Raw genomic sequence first — 21,643 nt, forward strand, 5'->3', positions numbered from 1 at the left:
CAAATAAAGATAGCAAGAGATCGAAGAAAAATTGATAATAGGAGTAAATTAGAAAGTTGCTTAAAATTGCATGTTCTATCTGAATCACGAAAGAAAAATTTTGGGTTCAGTGTCCCTTTAAACGTCATCCAGAAGTGAGTAGTTCTCTCTTCTCATGATATTTGAATTTCAGTTAAAGGGACATTCAAGTTACTTTTTTATTTATTCTTCATTAATTATTTACTGCATGGCAAAATATCTGTATACAAAATAAATGTTTTGACATCATTTCTAAATGTTCTTTTGTTTAACCCCCCCCCAAAAAAACATTGTTTTGGAGTCCCAGAATATTTTTATTACTTCCTTTGCTGTCGCCACCTGGGGAGAGATATAAACAAGTTCCTGCACATATCAACCAGTCATTGTGTAGTTTGGTAAGGTCAGGGTCCTGCATTCCACAATACTCCAGCCTCTTTGTGGGGAGAGTAGACACTAGGATTTCAGAGTTAAATTACAGGAGAGGCAGGCAAAATTAATTAATTTAATGACACATAATTAAAGGGCCATTATAGTGAAAAAATGACATGCCCTAATTTGTTAACACTAGCTACCCTGCAATGCCATGTGTTTAATCCCCGCAATAAAAGATAAATGCATAATTGATGTACTGTTAGGGAGCAGCAGAGCACTGTTGGTCACCCAATTAGCTGTAGTAGTTACACAGTTGGGTCATGTGACTTCTGCTGCTGATTGGGTCAGTGGCCCTATCTGTTCGAGATCAGCTATGCTCTGTGGCTACTGAGAGGTACTTTAACCATGTGTTTAACCCCTTTGTTGGTGGTTGAACGTAAAGGCCTAGATTACAAATAGAGCACAAAAATATTAGCGTTGTTGATCACTTACACTACTCAAGTTAAATCAAAAGCGCTCTCATTCTTGTGCTAATATAACAAGTTGAAAATAAAAAGTTAGCGCTCGAGCGGAAGTCTGCGGTTGCACTAAATTACTCTCCTCATAGATAAAGCACTAAAGCAAAAGCTATGTTAAAGGGACAGGAAACCCCAACATTTTATTTTATGATTTTATTTCTAGTTAGCCAATCACAAGAGACAAATGTGTGCAGGCACCAATCAGCAGCTAGCTCCCACTGGTGTAGGGTATGTGCATATTCTTTTTCATCAAGGGATTTCAAGAGAATGAAGCACATTTGAAAACAGAAGTGAATTTAAAAGTGTCTTAAAATCACATGCTTTAGATGCTAGTTTAATTTTGACTTTACTATCCCTTTAACAATCATTGTTTACAAAAGTTATATAACAAGGTGTTTGACTGGGAAGAGCCCTAAGGTGTATTTCCATGTGCGTATATTTATGTGTGTGTCTGTATATATGTGTATGCATGTATATTATAATTTATTTTAATATGTTTTACATGTGTTTTATTAGACTTTTCTTTTAGCCCGAACAATTTACGTCAGGTTTCCAGTTGTGCTTAACTCTTTAGCGTAACATATAACTCACAACTTGTAAATTGAGCGATGTTTAGCGTAGGTGCGCTACCCATAAAAAGTATAGGACGCTAAAGAGATGTCTGCTGCGCTAAACGTTCTCTGGTAATTCTATTTTACCATTCACTTCTAATACTAGATTGTGCGCTATTATGAGTGTGGGCCTGCAATATTTATAGTGCATCCTGCACTATCAATAGTGCTCCACTTGTAATACAGGCTTAAATGTTGCAGGGTCGCTAATGTGGAAATTACATGCTCTAACGAATTAGAGCAGGTCATTTTTTCACTATAATGGCTATTTAAACATTTTGGGCCAGATTACAAGGGGGAGCGGTATTTAATGCTCCCGTATGTGCGCTAACTCCACTATAAGTAAGTTTTTTGCATGTGACGGAATTGCTCATAATACAGGTTGAAAGTAAAAGTTTTTGCTAACCCGATGCTCGAAATAAGCCGAACTTTGAATATCGTGCATGCATTAACGTATTCCCCCATAGAAGTAAATGGAATGAAAAAAGTGGAAAAAAACACCTTACTTGCACGCAAAGCCGATCACATTTTCTCAAGTGTGCTAACCGGACAATATTAATTTTTACATTCCAATGTTCTTCACATAGCAGTATGTTCTATTTATTCATAAATACCTATTTCTGCATATATATCAGGGTATTTTGTTACTATATATATATATATACCGTATATATAAATATATATATATATGTATATATATATATATACATATACATGATTATATATAGATATATAGAGATATATATAGGAATATCTATTTATAAATGGGTGAAACAAGAAAAATCACCAGCGCTCTAGGAGGGACACTTGTACGAGACGCCCAACACAAAAGGGTAATGAATATATGTACTTCTGTGCAACAGGTGTGGTAAATCACAAAAGTCAGTGAGAATGCTATTAATCACAGGACCAGTAGATATTGATATACCCAAATGTGTTAGAGTGCAGCAAGAAGTGGAAATTATCAGTGTACCCCTGACACTGTAATTAGTAGAAATAAAAGAGAACAAAAATCCTGGTACTTCTGTGCAGCTTCAAACAATTTCAAACAATATAGAACATATAAGTCCAATATAATAAAGAAATGTGAATGTGGTTTTAGACAATAAGTCCTTATGGAAAGTCTATAAATGGTATATGTTCTGAATTCATATACAATATATCCAGGTCAGAAAAAAAGTAAGTAAGGATGTCCTCTTACCGAAAATTACCCCAATCATATGAGGTAATGTGTAGTCGTATGGTAAAGATGTAGGTCTGTGGTCTGCCGCTTTCTGTGCTTGTTCTTTCCGTGCAGTCTTGTGTATGGTAGTCCTGGGTCTGGAACTTCCTGTATCTTGTGCTTAGGCAACTCTTGGTAATATGGTAGTTTTTCGTCCCGGGGTCTTTCCCAGATATCTCTGCAACAGTCAGCCCCAGTAAATCCGAGCCTCCGCCGCCTGGCTAAGTGCCTCAACGCTGACTTCTCACCCGGCCGGGCACTTAGCCAGGCGGCGGAGGCTCGGATTTACTGGGGCTGACTGTTGTGGAGATATCTGGGTAAGACCCCGGGACGAAAAACTACCATATTACCAAGAGTTGCCTAAGCACAAGATACAGGAAGTTCCAGACCCAGGACTACCATACACAAGGCTGCACGGAAAGAACAAGCACAGAAAACGGCAGACCACAGACCTACATCTTTACCATACGACTACACATTACCTCATATGATTGGGGTAATTTTCGGTAAGAGGACATCCTTACTTTTTTTTTGACCTGGATATATTGTATATGAATTCAGAACATATACCATTTATAGACTTTCCATAAGGACTTATTGTCTAAAACCACATTCACATTCCTTTATTATATTGGACTTATATGTTTTATATTGTTTGAAATTGTTTGAAGCTGCGCAGAAGTACCAGGATTTTTGTTCTCTTTTATTGCATCTATTTATAGATGCACGATACGATACGGACCGGAAGTGCATGGATCTTGGCCAACTACAGTGGAGTAAATCGCAACACTGTAAAGGACGCCGAAGACAGCACAGAGTGCAGAGTACCTATGGAGAAGCGGGACGGTAAGTCGGATGTAGAGGCAGTTAACACCCTGGTGAGTTGTTGCCTTTTCTTTAAGTTCCGATACTGCTACCACAAAAGTATACCGCAGAACACAATTGATAAGGACTTTGAGATCCAATACTGGGACACTGCACATTATATATGCATCTTTTTCCAATCGAACACATTGCACATATAAACTTTGGGATCCCCTCCCCGTTTACATCTTGAGCCTCACTAGGGAGAGTCTTCTACTTTTGCTAATTACATCTATTTATAAATACATAGAACATATTTTGTTATGTGCAGAACAATGGAATGTGAAATATTTACAGTACGTACACACTGTAAAACTGTATTAAATATGAATATTGCATAAATATGCTTTTTCATATTTTCATCTACATAGCTGTAAAGGGCTCAAATGCACTTTTATATATGTCTATATATGTGTACATATGTATTTATGTGTTTATATGTGTATATATGTCTGTAAATACATATATACATACATATTTATGTATGTCTATGTTAAATCCCTTTGCCTGCCTGAGACCTCATATCTTTGAGCCCTTATAACTTTTTTGTATTTTTTATAAATTTTTATAAGATGCTGTTATTATGAGTGTATGTGTACTTTGTAATGTATTTTTGATGTGGTTTGTGACACTTTTTTGTTTCTCGAAACAGTTAACCAGAGCTCTGAGTACGCTGTAATCATTCTAGTGTAAATCGCGATTTTGCTTGCCCATTCGCATTTACTTTCAATGTATAATACAAGTGAAAAACCTGACGTGCACAAAAACCCACGATAAACCCTTTTTACTCTTGCAAAACTGTAGTTGGGCACTCGTAGCGGACCTTTATGGAATTCCTTTTTGATTTTAATATCCCCTTAAACTCATTTTTATGTACGTGATCGTATATATCAGCAGTGCATTGCAAAGGATCCACATACATAATAAATGTTTTAAAATCATTCAGCATTATTAGTACAATGTACCCTTTACATTCTAGGAACATAAATCTTCAAACGTCTCCTCTATGTTTATCTTATCTAATTTGTGCTTCTACAATCATCAGTCAATCAATATTGTGAAGTAAATTGCAGAGTCTGATTCTGGATCCTGCGCTTTGTGTAATTTAAAATTATGCATTTCAAAGGTGATCAGGAGCACAAGCCGGGAGCCAAATAAATTTAAAATCCAATATTTATTGTAAATAAAGCTAAAACATAGCCTGTAACACAGACCATCAATAAGAAGTCAGCAATTGAAGAACTAGCTGACGCGTTTCGGCTGTTGCCGTAGTAGTAGCTGCTACGACTATGGCAACAGCCGAAACGTGTCAGCTAGTGCTTCAATTCTTGACTTCTTATGCACAATATTGATGGTCTGTGTTACAGGCTATGTTTTAGCTTTATTTACAATAAATATTGGATTTTAAATTTATTTGGCTCCCGGCTTGTGCTCCTGATCACCTTTGAAATGCATACTTTTGACCAGCTGGAGTGTAGCACAGCCGGTTAGAGCCACAGTATCCCGCTCCGTGGTTCACAGGAGCTGTCAGCAGTAACGCTGAGTGTCCAGAGGATATCACACCCGACCCTGGAGTGAGCAGAGCAGCAGACCTATCAGCAGAGGAGGGACGGACTAAGCTGAGACTTCCGGTTCAGTCCCCAAAGGTTGCTGGAGCTTCCCGCAATGGTTTGGCGGTGTTCACAGAAAGGCAGTGAAAGAGGATTAAAGACCGGTAAGGACTTCCAGAGCTGGTGCGCCTACAGCAGCAGTAAGTCTGAGTGAGCCCAGTGAGGCCGGCACTTCATCCCGCTTGTTTAACAGACTAAACGAAGGAGGGTAAGCATAATTTGCTCAAGATCCCATTTACTGTTATCACTATTATAAGGAACACTGCATATCTCTTCATCCAGGACACAATATATTTTTACACAGGGAGGTAATTCTTTGTGCTTCATTAATTTAAAATTAGACAAGTGGTATGAATCACAGATTTTGGGAATTTGTGTTTACAAACGCACACTCCAAACACGTATAGGTCCCTCCAGAACAAGCCAGGAGTTATCTTTGTGTTGTAACCGAGTGTCCAGAACACACTTTAAGTCCCACCTCCTTTTCATGATACAACAGCTGTCCCTTTCTCCTGTTTTTATTATTTTTAATTAACAAGCATATATATATATATATTTTTCTGGAGCATTTGGTGCATTTGTGAAACACCATTAACACAACCCGAGAATACGTAGAGCTGGCTAAACAGCTCAGAAGAGAGTATTACTTTTACTTAATACAAACTGTGTTATACTATTACCCTTTTTATTTCCTTTCCAGCTAGTGGAACGTCCTAAAGAACAGCAATCTACAGAGACTTTTTAGACCAAGGACTATATCTTTTTTTTGCTACTTTGTGTATGGTGTATTCACTTATATTATAATTTACACTTTGGTTTTTGATTAATAGAGTGTTACACTAGCACAACACTTACATTTTTTTCACAATCCTTTTGTAAGACCCAATACTTCTGCACCTCTAGACTGATAGATGGCAAAGAACTATATTAAAATCTAATTTTATTGAAAAACTCCATAAAAAAAACACGAGAACCCATGTAAAAACAATAAGCAATCCAGCATGATCTAGTCAGGGTAAATATCCGGGGTATTCGTATTTCAGACTGAAACTCTACCCTTGTTCACTGACTTCAGGTTCCGTCCTGACATAATCCTTTTGGTTGCTGACTATGCAACATAATTCTTTGTATTATCACATTTTACATTGTATGGTATGTTTGGAGTATTGTGGAATAGTTGTATTTCCCTTAAAGCTACAATCATGTGCCAATGTTCCTATGTTCATTCATTGACATTATCCTTTTGTTTTAAAATCTCCCTTTAGCTTCCTAAATGGTAATCAAATCCCCCCCAAAACTAGTTGATCATGCATAGTAAAAATCCTGAGCAATGTACTTTCATTTGCATATGTTGTCAGCTTTTTAGGCACTTTCCTAATAACATTGTGTTTATTTTTCCACTCATCTCAGCTACACATGCTACACAGTGATTGTCTGATCAGAAAAGAACCTCGTTTGTACTTCTCCTCAGTTGACCACAGCAAAGGAAAGAGCTGCTTTTGAAGGGATATGTTCTTGAACATACCTTGGCAACCAGCTCAAATGCTCATAAAACATATTTTGTAAACAGATATTTTGCAGGGCAATGCTTAAATGCTGATATATACTAGTGTGCATATATAAAAGTTAATATAATGTCATTTTAACACATTTTTGGCCATAGGGTTTGCAATACATTGCTTATTGATGAGTTACCATCCTCTTAGGCAGTCAGTTAAAGGGACAGTCAAGTCCAAAATAAACTTTCATGATTAAAATAGGGCATGTAATTTTAAACAACTTTCCAATGTACTTTTATCACCAATTTTGCTTTGTTCTCTTGGTATTCTTAGTTGAAAGCTAAACCTAGGTAGGCTCATATGCTAATTTCTTAGACCTTGAAGGCCGCCTCTAATTAGAATGCATTTTGACAGTTTTTCACCACTAGAGGGTGTTAGTTCATGTGTTTCATATAGATAACATTGAGCTCATGCACATGAAGTTACCTAGGAGTCAGCACTGATTGGCTAAAATACAAGTCTGTCAAAATAACTGAAATAAGGGAGCAGTTTGCAGAGGTTTAGATACAAGATAATCACAGAGGTAAAAAGTGTATTAATATAACAGTGTTGGTTATGCAAAACTAGGGAATGGGTAATAAAGGGATTATCTATCTTTTTGAATAACAAAGATTTTGATGTTGACTGTCCCTTTAAGAGGGAAATGGGAGAAGATGAGGCTGGGGATATTCGGAATATAGACAGACAATATGTAGGTTTTCTGATAGCATGATCAAAAGCACATTTTAGACAAACTATACAGCACTGTATAATATATCATGCTGCAAAAGTATTTTAAGGGACTCTGTATCAATGTCCCCCTTCTAAAAGAGGGTATTACTGTTTAAGTTCTTTGAAAAATGGATTAACTTGTGCTTAATAAACATACTTTCTGTATTGTGGTTTGTCTTGTCAACCAATAGATCTGCAGGAGCTGTCCCTTAGCCTCTCGGTATTGGATATCTAGCTAGCAATAGTTTCCAAATATGAATTTCCCGCAACTTTAATTTTAATCAGCATCAACTTAACCTTTCATCCCATAAAATATTTTTAAAATGTTTTTAATTGTTTGTTTTGTTTACAATGCCTTTTTAATACTGAACAATTTAAAAATGGCAGCAATAACTATAGTTTCCCTTTCAATAAACCAAATACAATTTCTCCATTGTTAATGTTGTAATGTTATTCGCTGTGAGTCTTACTCAGGGTATAGTCATTACGTTACATTCAATGTTCCGTTTTAGCTATCCAGCGGATCTTACATCAGTGCAAAAAAACAGTTGAAACTACCAAGAATAAAACATGCTATAAACCTTCGAAAAGGCTTTACGACTGGCATCTTTACATTAATACTGCTGTTTTTGTGCAAAAACACAAACCTGTTACAGACGATGTTAGCGTATGTAACAGAAATTCATTCTAAAAAATTGGTTACAACAATACCCTAATTTACAAAAGAAAACAAAAAAACTTCTTAGGAAAGTAAATAACTTTTTTACCAAATGGCGTAAGCCATAAATTAATCTATCACTGCTTAGCGGACACAGTAAATTGTGTAGAGAATGTACCTTATTTACATGTTCTCTAAATCGGTGAACAATGGTGGTTATTAAAATCAATCTAAAAAGGTCTAGAACATCATTTTACAGTCCTCAAAAATATTATTTTTTTCTAAAAAAAAAAATACGTAACTGCACTACAAGTGCATATTATCTAACAGTCTAAAATCCTGTAGGACAGAAATATTGATCACATTTATAACGATGATGTTGTGGAATCAAGAACTTCTCCTCCGTTGCAAATGGTCGGTGTGTAATGTGCACTTGCTGAGGCTGGAAAAAGCAAGAGCATGGCGTTAGTTGTTGCAAGGTCATTCCAACATCTTATAATACTTTCTAACATTTGCGAGGTTGAAAAACGTGAACATAAAACCCTTCATGATTCAGATAGAGAATACAATTTTAAACAAATTTCCAATGTACTTCTTTTATCTAATTAGCTTTGTTTTCTTGGTATCCTTTGTTAGAAGCTGGGAGCTAGCTGCTGATTAGTGGCTGCATATATACAGTATATTTCTCTTGTGATTGGCTTACTGGTGTTTTCAGCTATCTCCCAGTTACACATGTATGATCCTTCAAGAAAGGATAACAAAGGAATGAAGCAAAATTGATAATAGAATTAAATTGGAACGTTGTTTACAACCGTATGATCGATCTGAATCATGAAAGAAAATGTTTGGGTTTCATGTCCCTTTACAAAGAAGAACAAATGACAATACTTAAAAATGACAACTAAATACTTTCTTTTAACTGAAGTCGATTTCTGCTTAGGTCTCTACTGAAACCGTTAATGTAACTTCCTTTTATTGGAATGGCGGTGCTGACCCTTCTGGGAATCAAGTAATAAGCTCCTTCTATATAATCTTAAAAAATAAAAGAGAACTAGAAGGAGAGCAGATCCTTTAAACTATAACTGCGACTAACTTTGGCTCTTGAAAAAGGTGGATATTACTGCTGAAACGCGTTGAGCTTTTTACTTTTTTTTTATTAAAGCTAATAATCCTTTTGAACTTTTCAAAGTTTATAAAATGCTGACAACTGAGTTTTCTCCACTTTCTAGTGATTGTGTATTGAAACGTTCCTGTTGCTTGTGTTACACGTTGGAACAAATAAAGAATGAATGGGATTTGTGCCAGTTACTTTTTGAAGATACTGAAGTATTTCTGGTTCTGTTTTTTAAGATTATACAGAAGTTTGATTCCATGGCAGCCACTCCAATACAAAAACAATTTGCAAAGTTGTGTCTGAGATTTGGTGGAGGTGGAGTCACTGGTAGATTTGAAAAATCTGGGGTTGGGTTTTAGTGTCCAGGTTTCCCTAGTAAGCAAAAATATGACATAATTAGGGGAAAGGGAGCTGCAGAAATTACTTTAGTTAATGATTGTCCAGAAAATGTGTGACATTTATTTATGTGTGGAGGTAAGTATTAAATATTAATACAAATATGGTGGTGTATTAACTTGTTTTAGGATTAGTCTATATAGATACATTACTTTAAACTGAACATTACTGTTTCTTCCATGATAATCTAATATACTATTCATAATTTGCTGCACCCATGTGGTAGTACCTACACTGTCCCTACACTGTCTCTTTAATCATTAGACTTAACCTCCTTCATACTTCTCAGGTATCTTGGAGTTTGCAGTACAGTCCTGAAGAGGAATCTCTACTGTCCCTCTTTCCTAAAACCCCGCCCTGGAATTTTCAACCCTCCAGATCCCACCCCCAAAGTGTACAAATCTTGCCTTCAGACTCCGCCTACATCTTTTACCTAGGTCGGGGTCAAATATCATAAATGTATGGAGGCATTAATTTGATTTTCCACCAAATGGCACTGTCACAATTTAATATATCTGCATTATATTAATTATTTTGTTATTTTAATAATCAGTGTTAAATATGTTCCAGAATAAAAAAGAGACCAGAACTTTTTCTGTGTCTAAAACAAATGTCTGAACAAAGGGTAAAACTCTTCTAAAAAGGAGGGATTTGATTTGCAGTCTTCTCTGGCAACGCAGGGGTTAAAGAAACTGACAAATTTTTACAATCCAAGTGACTGGATTTATGATCTTATGTTTTATTAATGTAAAAGTTGTACTTTTTTGGCATTAAACTGTTCATGTTCTGAAAGAATTGGTACCAAAATGCCAGAATTGATTTTCTAAAGGTTTAGGGAGATGAGATAAATACTAAAATCTTTGCTTCTGGTCTGATCTTTCTCATAAGTTTTATTATTCTGCTTGCAACTTAATGGAGATTACTGTCCCTGCAGGTTAAAGCATCATATTGATTTGAACTTTCCTATATTGGTACTTTTCTGTGGCAATAAAGGTTGCTAGGAAAACATTAGCTGGAAATGAAAGTTCTTATTGACAAGCTCCTTATTACAGAATTTAGTCTATGTCATGGTACTGAAAAGCAAAGTAAAAAGGCTGGATGATCCAGATATACCTATTGAATACAATAAAGCAACTTATGATAATTAATGAGACCCCTGAATTGTTCTTAAGTTTTGAAAATGTTGATTTACAATAGTTGTCAAATAAAAAGGGTTTACAAAAATTGCTATTTAAAGAGAGATGAAACCCAACATTTTTCTTTTTTCTTATTTTTCATGATTCACATAGAGCATGTGATTTTAATAAACTTCCAATTTACTTATTTTATCCAATTTGCTTCAATCTCATGGTAACCTTTATTGAAGGAGCATTTATGCGCTACTGGGAGCTACCTGAAACATCTGGTGAACCAATGAAAATTGGCATTTTTGTGCAGCCACAAATCAGCAGTTACCTCCCAGTAATGCATTGCTGCTCATGAGCCTATCTAGATATGCTTTTAAACTAAGGATACCAAGAGAATGAAGCATTTTAGATAACAGAAGAAAATTGGAAAGTTGTTTAAAATCATATGCTTTGTTTGAATCATGAAATAAAAAAGTTGTGTTTCATGCCCCCTTAACTGGTGCGTAAATGGGAGATTCAAATGTCCAAATGCAATGTCTTCTGTGTAAGATACTTGTGCAATAGGCACAAGTGTCTGGATGATGGAGCAAGAGGAGGGCAATGGCCACTCCTTAGAATTATGTTCCTTATATCTAAACATAAGCAATGGATTAAAGTGAATGTCAATTTTGATGCTAAAGTGCCCGTATTTTTAAAAAAATTGATTAAAAACAGGGGCACTTTAATTCATCAAAATTTATATTTCACTCCTGTTGTGAAAAATACTTACTTTTTAATCTTCACAGCAGCTCCAGCTTCCTCTGATTGTTGCAAGCCATTTCTGACGTCAGAAAGGATGGATAGGTTATCCTCCAATCACGGCTTCCCCCCCCAGGGGAATCAGCGTCTGATTCAAAGCCATGATTGGAGGAAGCCGGATTCCTCATTTTAGACCCAGGAAGAGGCTTTGCAACGGGCGGAGGAAGCTGGAGCTGCTGTGGAGATTAAAAGGTAAGTTTTTTTTCACAGCAGGAGTGAAATGTTAATTTCGATGAATTAAAGTGCCCCTGTTTTTAATCGAATTTTTAAAAACCGGGCACTTAGAATCTAAATTTACATTCACTTTAAATCAGTCTTCTGATGCTAATGAGTCAATATGATTAGAATGATTTTCAGCAGAAATATACAACAAGCAATTACAGGCTTTTCATTTCTAGAGTTTAGATTATTATCAGACTATTAGAAGTGGAAATTCAGGTTGCAATGATGTCTAAATACACTTCTTTAAAGAAAAATAGTGCCTGGCAATGCATTTACTTAAAGGGACAGTCTAGATCAGTGTTTCTCAACTCCAGTCCTCAGGACCCTTACTCAGGCCAGATATTAATTATATCTTAACTAGAGCACAGGTGAAATAATCATCTGAAAGGTGAGAGCAGGTTAGTAACCATGGTTACCAATCAGCTAATTATTTCACCTGTGCTCTAGTAGTTAAGATATAATGAATATCTGGCCTGTTAAAGGGACAGTCAAGTAAAAAAAAACCTTTTATGATTCAGATAGGGCATGTAATTTTAAAGAGACAGTCTACACCAGAATTTTTATTGTTTAGAAAGATAGATAATCCCTTTATTACCCATTCCCTAGTTTTGCACAACCAACAGTTATATAAATACTCTTTTTTATCTCTGTGATTACCTTGTATCTAAGCCTCTACAAACTGCCCCCTTATTTCAGTTCTTTTGACAGACATCCATTTTAGCCAATCAGAGCTGGCTCACCTGAACTCCACGTGTGTGAGCACAGTGTTATCTATATGACACACATGAACTAACACTAGTGGTGAAAAACTGTCAAAATTCCCTGAGAGAAGAGGCGGCCTTCAAGGGCTTTAAAATTAGCTTATGAACCTCCTAGGTTTAGCTTTCAACTAAGAATACCAAGAGAACAAACAAAATTGGTGATAAAAGTAAATTTGAAAATTGTTTAAAATGACATTCTCTATCTGAATCAGGAAAGTTTATTTTGGACTAGACTTGCCAATTTACTTTTATCACCAATTTTGCTTTGTTCTCTTGGTATTCTTAGTTGAAAGCTAAATCTAGGAGATTCATATGCTAATTTCTAAGACCTTGAAGGCCACCTCTAATCTGAAAGCATTTTGACCATTTTCCACCACTAGAGGGCATTAGTTCATGTGTTTCACATAGATAACATTGAGCTCACGCACGTGAATTTACAGAGGAGTGAGCACTGATTGGCTAAAATGCAAGTCTGTCAAATAAACTGAAATAAGGGGGCAGTCTGCAGAGGCTTAGATACAAGGTAATCACAGAGGTAACAAGCATATTATTATAACAGTGTTGGTTGTGCAAAACTGGGGAATGGGTAATAAAGGGATTAGCTATCTTTTTAAACAACAGAAATTCTGGTGTTGACTGTCCCTTTAAGAGTCCTGAGGACTGGAGTTGAGAAACACTGGTCTAGACCCAATACTTACTCTTTATTAGTTATTGTTACATACCAGACAAGCATCTTGCAACAGGTTCCACATCTAAAAGCTTGTAAGAAGTACTTAAAACTTTTTAATAATGATCATTAGAGCCGAAAATGGCCACCAAGCTCCACCAGCTTTCTTCTTGTCCAGTTAGCTGCTTTCTTGTATAACAGTTTACCAGTGCACATATAATATTTTTCAGTATTTCAAATTGCTCATGCACAAATCAGCGTGTGCGAGTAATAAAACTTATTTAAGAGTCGATCATGATTGGAGAAACTTAAAACATACCAAAATATACACGCAATAGGTGGGCGGGGCTTGGTGGCCATCTTCGGCACCTAACAAACAATAAATATTTAAAAGTTTCATGTACTTCTTACAAGTTTATAGATGTGGGACCAGTTGCAAGGTGCTTGTCTGTTATGTAACTATAAGTAATCAAATTATGTATTGGGTCTAGACTGTCCATTTAATACTGAAACCAGTTAAATACAGAGGTAACACTTGGGTATGGGTAATATAAAAATCTAACTTATTTGAGCTTTGTGCATTAAACTAAAGGGCAGCTGGAATATCTAAATTCTGCATATGAGTCATGATTATGTAAGATATATTATATATACTGTATATATTTACAATTTCAATGCTAAAGTCTGATTATTCATTAGCTGTAGATGTGCAGTCTATGGTGTATAATATAGAATTTTGTCTTCTGTCGCCTGACTTTATTATAAATGATGTATTTTATTATATTACATTAATTGTACGATATATATTAGAAAAGTGACAGCATACTTTTTTTCCAATCATGGTAGAAAATGAAACAAATTTCCCTTTTATGATGACTTTATTATCATTTTCTAAATAAAATCACACCAATTTTTTTTGTTAATTGGACCAGAGATCTATTATTCTGCACTGTACAGTCACATTTTAGATGTCATATATTATTAGAACTTTTTTTTTTTGTAATAGATACATATTTTTCTTCAGAAAAGCAGGATTATAACCAGTAGACTAGATTTGACTATAAAATTCTAATTGTATATATACACTATTATATTAGGGGTTAAACACAACGCTGGGATCAGTAATGCACACATTATATTCACTAATGGGTGTGTATTTTTTTGCATGAGAATATTACTTTAAAACTCACGTCATCTACATCCTGAGACCAACACTGCTTTTACAGCAAACCAAACACTGTTGCTACAAAGTACGGCTGAAACACTAGGAGCTAACAACACACTGCAGGACAAACCGAGATCCTGCAAAAACAGGTAGTGGGGGTGGGACCCATAGCTAGGTTCCCAGAGGCAGTTGGGGCGCCCGAGGCTCTGATTAGAATACAGCTCTCTGCAGTGTATCTACCCTGGGCCGTTATTGCATTATCTGATTGGTTCATGTGTCCATGAGGGACAGGATGCACAACCAATCAGATAATGTTGCCATTGTTTGTCACTAGCGCCTTGTTGCTCACACACCTCTCGATACTGGAACTTGAAACAGGGAGAGGAAGACTACAATTCCTATGCTGCTGCGGGGTGTGACCGAAGCAGATGAGCCTTCTGAAAATCCACAGCATAAAGAGAAAACAGGCAGCACTTATGAAGCATAACATAAAATCCTTTATTCAAACAGAACGGGAGCGTGACATAAATGATTCACTGACGCGTTTCGTGCCTACACCGGGCACTTAGTAATAGTGTGTCACGCTCCCATTCTGTTTGAATAAAGGATTTTATTTTACGCTCCATGAGTGCTGGCCGTTTTTTTTACTGCTTTTACAGCACTGAAGCAGAACTTACCAGTGTTGTGCAATATACTAAGATCAGGAAATAATTGGCTCTTCCTTTTTAGGATGAACTAAATACACAACTCCTTTTGCCACAACTTTTTTTTGTTAGAAGCTGAGGGCACATTAAATTTATTGAAAAAAGTTAAGTTCTTAACCCATATGCTACAAAGTGTTGTTTTCTCTGGCAGACAAGGGCACAATTAATAGTTGGAAGAAAAACATGTAACAAACAGTTTTATTTGTATATAATATTGGATAAAAATAATTGTAAAGACATTTCTATAATAAAAGAAAGATTTTAGTATACTATATTACATCAGGCTTTATTCCTTGCCTATTGATAAGGGATATTGTAATTAAAATGCTCTGATTTGACAACCAAATATATTTATTAGTGATAATTACTTACACTGGGAATGCGTTGTTGCTGTTCCACTGACGCTGAATCTGTTTAGATGAAGTCTGTGAGTAACAACATTCTTTTGTGGCTGGAACAAGATAATGTGGACCTTCGGTGCAAAAAGACAACCTAACACTACAAAACCACTCAGACTAACTGAGATGCACATGGTTGTAGTCTGGACCTGTAAGAAGAAAGAATAGCTGAAGATAAAATGATAGGTAACTTCTTGCTAGTTTGTTCTGCAGAGCTATTTATCTGATATGGATGTTAACATGTAATGTTCTAAATGTTAATTAAAGTTAAAGGGACATAAAACAGCTTGAGATCTGTGCATATCCTAAAAGGGCTAATTAATTAAAAATAGTTTGCATAAAAAAATTGTTTAAAAATTGCTGGCAATTATTTTAAAATAATTTTCAAAAATAAGCAAAATGAATTACATAGGTAAGCTGCCTAGAGCAGCCAGCTCCACCCACCCTTATCAGTGTTTAGACACAGCCATTGTATTTTAACTAAGTTCACAGCTTCTAGGCATGCTCCAGCAAATAATCCCTGTGCACTTTTGCATTGCACCAAAACTACAATAGATATAGATACAGCCATAGAAGGAAATGTGTGGGGGGTAGCAAGGAAGGAGATAGGTCTGGTGCAAAGAAGTAGATTTGGGTGTCGTCAGCATGCAAATGATATAGGAAACCGTGGGACTTAATTAGGGAACCTAATGATGATGTGTAGATTGAGAAGAGAAGGGACCAAGAACAGAACCTTGCAGTACCCCGAAAGTGGTGACGGGGCAGAGGAGGCCCCAGAGAAGGCTACACAAAAGGTACAGTTTGACAGGTAAGAAGAGAACCACGAGAGAGCTGTGTCACAGATGCCGAAGGATTGGAGGATTTGGAGCCAAAGAGTGTGGTCAACAGTATCAAAGGCTGCCGACAGATCAAGGAGGATAATCAGAGAGAAGTGGCCTTTTGATTTTGCTGTAAGTAGGTCATTGGTAACCTTAACAATTGCTGTTTCTGTGGAGTTTTGGCGATGAAATCCAGATGGCAGTAGGTCAAGGAGGGAGTTTAATGTAAGGAAGTGGGATAGGTATGCATATACTAGCTTTTCGAGAAGCTTTGAGGCAAAAGGGAGGAGGGAAATAGGGCAGTAGTTGGATGGGGAGGTTAGATCAAGGGAAGGTTTTTTGAGGATAGGTGTGACCAGTGCATGTTTCAGAGATGATGGAAATATACCGGTGCTGAGGGAGAGGTTGAAAATGTGTGTGAGTATAGGGGTAAGGGTGGAAGAGAGGGAGGGGGTAGCTGTGAGAGGATATGGTCAAGGGGACAGGTAGTGAGATGGGAGTGCAGTATAAGTGCAGAAACTAAATTTATGGCTATGTGGTTTGTGGTTGATTTGCGAGCGTTTGAGGGGGTGAGAGAATGGAAGTATGTTGAGAGCTGATTTAGTTTCTGATGGAGTCGATTTTGTTATTGAAGTGGCTGGCAAAGTCTTGAGCTGACAGAGAAGTTGTATTAGGAAGTGGGGGTGGGCAGAGAAGAGTATTGAAAGTGGAGAACAGATGTTTTGGGTTTGAAGAAAGAGTACAGATAAGAGTAGAGAAGTAATGTTGCTTAAAGAGATTAAGGGCAGAATAGTAGGAGTTCAAGATGAATTTGTAATAAAGAAAATCTGCTGAACTCCAACATTTTCTCCAGTGCCGCTCAGCAGTACGGGAACATCTGCGTAGGTACCGTGTCAGAGGAATATGCCAGGGCTGAGGATGAGTGTGTGATTTACGAGCTATGGTAAGAAGGGCCAGATTGTCAAGGATGGATGTAAGGGTGGAATTATAGTGGCAGATAGATTGGTCAGGACAGGAAAAGGAGGAGAAGGATGAGAGGAGAGGTTTGAGGGAATTAGAAAGCTGTTGCTGATCTAATGACATAATGCTTCTCTGAAGTTTGATGTGAGGAGTAGAAGGAGGGAGAGATGGTATGTTGCAAGGGAGGAGATGGTGGTCAGAAAGAGGAAAAGGGGAGTTTGTGACATTTGAGATGCGTTTGAAGTACGTTGATAGCTAAAGATCAGGTCAAAGGAGTGACCGTCTTTGTGAGTGGAAGAATCAGTCCATTGTGACAAATCCAAAGAGGAAGTGAGTTGCAGAAGTTGTTTTGCAAAGGAGGCAGTGGGATTGTCAAGAGGGATGTTGAAGATGCCAAGAATGAGTACAGGAATATACAAACATGCTACTGAGTCCCCCCCCCCCCCCCAGTAAGCTCTACGGGAAATGATCTATGCTTCAACAATGGAGAGAACATATTCCTGTACATAACAGGGAAAAACCTTGTGATCATAAATAAGTGAGATGGCTCAGTTGGTAAATTGGTCAAGTACAGCGCCTGTTTGTTTTTAAATCATAGACATAGATTTAAATGTCGTTATGACCAACAAAGTTTTTCATTCTTCATTGGCTAATAAAGTGAGTACCATTAAAACAGATAATAGTAGATATTATGAACAAAATGCCAATTATTGTTAAAGGTGTACATCAATTTACATTTTTTAGTTACAAATAGTTCTGTAATAAATATGTAAAACCAAAAATGCTTCTAGTGAAAGTACTCTTTTACTGTACACACACCATTATCAACAGCTTACCACTTGAGCCATCACCAATGTGATTAACATCATCACAAGCTCTTTGAGCAGGTGCAAGCTGTCAAAGTGACTGCAAGCAACATTTGGACAGAGGCTTTGTATGTTTAGTTAATTGTAAAAGATAATGAAAGGTGGATAGCTTTTATTAAAAGCATTTTTCCTAAAACATATGTAGCAAAAATGTTTCTGATCCGTATTGTGCATTTTATTGTGTATTATCATACAACTTTAAAATATGATTCTTGTATGCTTATCACTTTGAGTGCTTTTGGGGTAAAGTGGATAAATCAAAATCAATGTAAATCAGCAAGTGTTCATGTTTACAGAAATAAATTACTTAAGTGTTAATTGACAATAACAATTTTAGGAAAAGAGTAATGACTGTATTTCTAGGACTAATGTAAGAGTTTATTAAAAGATGTGTAAACTGGCTAAGTAGAAAAACATTGGAAATTTTCAAGACTGTTCAGTCTCTTATTCAAATGTGGTATGGTTTGGATGAAACACAGTATTCTAGGAGTTCTCATTTATCTTTCTATGTAGCTTAACAAAAGGTATCTAACTCAGTTTTGTTATCAACTTTTTCTTCCCACTTAAATAGTACTGCAGTGACAAAAATGCATATATGATCCTTAGAAATGTACAAAAGTACAGCATATAAATTAGAATGTTACATATCATACAACTTACTCTGTAATCACTTGACGTGACATAGAATATAGGCAGGAAAGCAAGCCAGATAATGCAGGTAGTGTACATTGTAAATCCAATAAACTTGGCTTCATTGAAATTTTCTGGGCACTTCCTTGTTTTGAAGGCATAAACAGTACATAAGATAACTAGGACCACATCATATGTTAATGAGATTAACATACTGGAATCTTTAACATTGCATTTTAATATAACAGTTTCCCTTTTTTCAGGAACTGTGTACCGTCTTGTACCAGGGAACTCCAACACAAGCCACACACAAACAATGATAATTTGAATTGAGATGAGACTCAGGCATATAATGACTTGAGATTTGGGGCTGATAAACTTTGGTCTTTGGGCTCCATCCTTTACACCACTGAATATTCTGGCAATGCGGTTTGTTTTTGTTAGAAGAGCTGAATAGCAGACTACAAAGGAAGTTCCAAGTCCCAATCGTCGAAGGGTGCATATGACTGGGGAAGGTTTGGCAATAAAGAAAAAGGTCATACAGTAACACATAAACACGCCAATTAAAAGAATATAGCAGAGCTCACGACCTGATGCCTTCACCAGGGGAGTACTGTTGTGTTTGACAAATACTCCCCCAACCAGGAATGTGCACACAAAGCCAAGACATGCAATAGTCACTGGTCCAATTGCCCAGGCATCTTCCCATTTAATATAGTCTTCTGGTAAATCAAAACAGCTTGTTAAGTCAGCAGTTGGCCATTTTCCATGCCCACAATCGCTGCAAGTGAACTCATCCACCAGATATTCATATGTTTCACAAGGAATGCAAATCCAACAACATACATCTCCTGGCTGCATATTCTTCATTTCATTGGGAGCACATGGGTCACTGCATTGGGATGTTGGAACCAAACTCTTCGACCACTGTATTACATCTACTTCCAATGACAGGGTTTCTGCCCACTGACCAATTTTAAGGTAGGAGTATTTGCCATTGTTATGCTGAAAATTGAATACATTGTATAAACCAATTCCATCTCCATAGGCATCAAATTTGACAATGCTATTTGTGTTGCTTGACGGGGTGAATGGTGCTGTCAAAATAAATGGAAAAACAGAAATGCATATTCATTAAATGATTAATAAACCTTATTAGTATATTATAATTTGCTCCATTTTAATGCTGATTTTGCTTATCAGAATTATCTGAATACCGCAACCCACTAAGAAATCGTTTAAAGGCTGAAACTAGCAATTAAAACTCGGGAAACTTAAAGGGCCACTAAACCCCAAATCTTTCTTTCATGATTCAGATAAAGAATACTAATTTAAACAACATTACAATTTACTTCTATTATTTATTTTGCTTAATTTTTTTAGTTATCCTCAGTTGAAGAAAAAGCAATGCACATGGGTGAGCCAATCACACGAGGCTTCTATGTGCAGCAACCAATCAGCAGCTACGGAGCATATCTACATATGCTTTTCAGCAAAGAATATCAAGAGAATAAAACAAATGAGATAATAGAAGTAAATTAGAAAGATGTTTAAAATTGCATTCTCTTTCTAAATCATGAAAGAAAAAATGTGGGTTTCATGTCCCTTTAAGTTAGATTTCTGAAAATTATTACGTGGTTTTACATTTAGTGGATTCATATACTTTTTTTTTTTTTAGCAATTATTTTTAACATTTTGACTTTAGTGTCCTAATTGCTAGTTTTTAAATTGCTCCATACATCAATGTTTTTTCTAGACACTTTTCCTGTTCTTTCATTGTTAACTTATCAGTAAGACATGGGCAGTTATAGTCCTTAGCCTTAGAAAAACTACATCTTTAGCATGCAGTAGTACACATTGCCCACAACAGTTCCCTTAATCTCAGCATATATCTGCAAGAAACCATTTCAATTACTTTCTCCAGCATTAAAATAAATAACTAAAAATACATACATACAGTATATACATACAAACAAACTGTAGACTAATTATGAAGAGACTGCTGACTTTTTAGTTTTTCATTCAAGTTGTACAAGATTTAAAGTTTTATAAGCATGTGCTGGATTTTATTTCAGTAGGAACACTTTTTAAAAGGTTTATTGCCAAAAAAGTCAAAAAAGATTTTTTTTTTACATTGCAGAAGATTAAACATGTATTAACCACTGCATGTTTATTTCAAAGTCAAATTGTTGAATTCATATATATATATATATATATATATATATATATATATATATATATATATATATATATACATATACACACACACACACAGGTATATAGTCTACCCATATTACATGTTACTTTTTCCTTAGGATAGCCTTATGCATGTCCCAGGCATTTTTAAATTCCTTTACAGTCTTTGTGTTGACCACCTCAAATGGAAGTTCATTCCATGAATCCACCACCCTTTCTGTAAAAAAATGCTTCCTTAAATTTCTCCCGAATCTGCTACCCTCTAACTTTAGATTGTGACCCCTTGATAGATCTTGTTATTAGATCTTGTTTTTATTTGATCAATTCTTGTTTAATTACTTCAGAAGTAAATGAATACTAAACCTAAAAAACTAATATAGTATGGTAAGGGTATGATGATATAGCATGGTATACTGTATATATGTGGGAATAGGAGCACCTCTAATGGCTTAAGTATGTCAAATATATAAATATAATGCCAATATGTATGTAAAAAAATCCTTGTTTGAATAAAAAGTTATCTAATAGTGAAACACATCCAGTTAAGATTTCCCACCAAACAAACCGAAGTGACTTCTGTATTACCGGAACTGTTTTGGACTACAGAAGTTGTTTCGGTTTGTTTGTTTGGAACTCATAACCAGAGGTTTTTCACTATTGGATACATTTTCTATTTAT

General features: G+C 36.0%; 1 protein-coding gene across 1 annotated transcript in view; it reads right to left on the reverse strand.

Annotated features, from left to right (window-relative positions):
• Positions 1–8,508: 8,508 nt before the first annotated feature.
• GRM3 (glutamate metabotropic receptor 3) overlaps positions 8,509–21,643 on the reverse strand; it is a 250,803-nt gene continuing 237,668 nt past the window's right edge. The window contains exons 3-5 of the mRNA XM_053719755.1: positions 18,800–19,866; positions 15,470–15,644; positions 8,509–8,585 (exon numbers count right to left, since the gene is read on the reverse strand). Coding sequence (XP_053575730.1) covers positions 8,509–8,585; positions 15,470–15,644; positions 18,800–19,866 — 1,319 coding nt within the window. The remainder of the gene's footprint in view (positions 8,586–15,469; positions 15,645–18,799; positions 19,867–21,643) is intronic.

Source organism: Bombina bombina, chromosome 6, assembly GCF_027579735.1.
Source record: "Bombina bombina isolate aBomBom1 chromosome 6, aBomBom1.pri, whole genome shotgun sequence".
NCBI classification, from domain to species: Eukaryota; Metazoa; Chordata; class Amphibia; order Anura; family Bombinatoridae; genus Bombina; species Bombina bombina.